The sequence below is a fragment of the Mchenga conophoros genome, linkage group LG20, assembly GCF_057382185.1.
Source record: "Mchenga conophoros isolate Kocher_MC1m ecotype Shallow Benthic linkage group LG20, M_conophoros_male_GT1.1, whole genome shotgun sequence".
Taxonomy (NCBI): Eukaryota; Metazoa; Chordata; class Actinopteri; order Cichliformes; family Cichlidae; genus Mchenga; species Mchenga conophoros.
In genome coordinates, this window is record NC_140545.1 from 17,625,972 (window position 1) to 17,627,673 (window position 1,702).

The 1,702-nt window shown below is 37.0% G+C and overlaps 1 protein-coding gene across 1 annotated transcript; it reads right to left on the minus strand.

Annotated features, from left to right (window-relative positions):
• Positions 1-293: 293 nt before the first annotated feature.
• On the minus strand, positions 294-1,089 carry LOC146550608 (uncharacterized). Its single transcript, XM_085259942.1, has 2 exons — positions 406-1,089; positions 294-332 (listed from the first exon to the last, which is right to left on the minus strand). Exons 1-2 carry the CDS (start codon positions 1,066-1,068, stop codon positions 294-296), a joined length of 702 nt encoding a protein of 233 aa, XP_085116068.1. The 5' UTR covers positions 1,069-1,089.
• Positions 1,090-1,702: the final 613 nt, after the last annotated feature.

Genomic DNA, 1,702 nt, shown 5'->3' on the forward strand with positions numbered 1-1,702 from the left:
ATCTTGGTACAAAATCAGTTTGAGGCTTTCAGGGTTTTCATTAAAGAACTGGTTACATTTGAAAAATTTTCCATCATATAAATCCTTAAAAATTTCTACATCAGGACCCCCAAACTGTTGTGACTGTGTATTCCTCCATAACTGTGACTCTAAAAAGCTCTTCAGAGTTTCTCCAACTGGTATGTAGTAAGCAAATTTTCCTGTCATGTTTTCATCCATTCCCAATGGCACTTTCTTGGGTTCTGTGTATTTAAACATTTTTTTGAATGTTTGATTTCTGGTGTGTGTTGTTCCTAGTTGTCCCTGATGGCAAGCAGAGAGCAAATCTGACTCTTTAATGCAGTCACAGATTTTAGTGACTGCTTCATCTGATGGGTTCATTTCATTTTTTAGTAAACAACTTACCTTATTTATTGTGTAGGCTTGACCCAATTCGTGCACATTCTGCATTTCCTCAGCAATAGTCTGTATAGTAGAGGCAGGAATTAGCAGCTGTCCTTGCAGTTTAAGGTAAAAGAGACACATGCTTCTGAGATAAGAATGACTATCCTTCTCTGGCATATCACTGGCTGAACTAGCAGATGGCATGGCTTCATCTGTGTTTTCTGAATATTCTGTACTGTCATTTGGGGGCTGAGGACAATCGTACATGTCATCAATACCATCTGGGGAACAAGCTTTATGCTTCCTACACATGTGAGAAGTAAATGATGACTTTTTTGTAAACATATGCTTACAACCACTTACTGGACATGACACAGACCTGCCCTCTGTAATATGATCGTTTAAGTGAGACACTAGCTCTTTCACTGTTTGGAAATGGCGGGCACATAATGAAACCGCACATTTTAAATCTGCAACAAGAGCTTTAGGAGTAGCTTGAAGTGCAGGTGCATTGTGCACACGATAAAAATGCCGCTTGAAAGCAGAGTATGTGGTGAATGTTTGGCTGCAATTGGCGCCAACACATTTAAAAAAACAACAAGGCTCATTCTTGTGTACTCTGCAATGTAGTACATAGCCTCTTAATGTGACCAATACCTTTTTACAAAAGACGCAGATGATCATTTTTAGTATTTCAAAAGTTTGCCTTTGCTTTTCAGCTGAACTAGCATGCTAGCGCTAGGTTATTGAGCATTGGTCTAAATATCAACTGGTGCTTTTATCTCGAAAAAAAAGTTGCCAAGATATTAAACTTACCGTGCAGACTTTCTGACGAATAAACACAGATCCTCAAAAAAACACTTGAATTCGTATGTTTGTAATTTGTCCTAAAAACGTAGTTGCTAAAAGTTCGACGTTTTCTTCTCCCGTCTTCTCTCTCGTGCTGGCTTGTTAGCTATAGTCATGAACTAGTGAACTAGCCACGAACTGTAAGTTTGTTTAGCCTGTAATAATGAGACATTGCTAACCTAACCCAAAAAAGTAGTCTTGTCTAAGTATCACATTGCCATTAAAAGAAACATAAAGAATACAAGCATTACTTAGTCGTTAAATAATAATTTCTTATAGGTTACTCTACAATAGGCTGCAAATAGCCCGAATGATTAAAAAAAACCAAAAACATAATGTACACAATTTTAATTGTATATTTTTATATAGCCTATAAATAGAGAGGCAACCTCTCAGGTTCACAATGACATCTTCTGTGAAAACATTTTTATTAGTCCTATCCCTGAATTTGCATCATTTCATGAATCAT

Coding starts and splice junctions, on each gene's coding strand:
- LOC146550608 (XM_085259942.1), bottom strand. CDS start 1,068: ATGATCATCTGCGTCTTTTGTAAAAAGGTATTGGTCACATTAAGAGGC. Junction 333..405: donor AAGCCTACACAATAAATAAG/GTAAGTTGTTTA, acceptor ACTGCATTAAAG/AGTCAGATTTGCTCTCTGCT.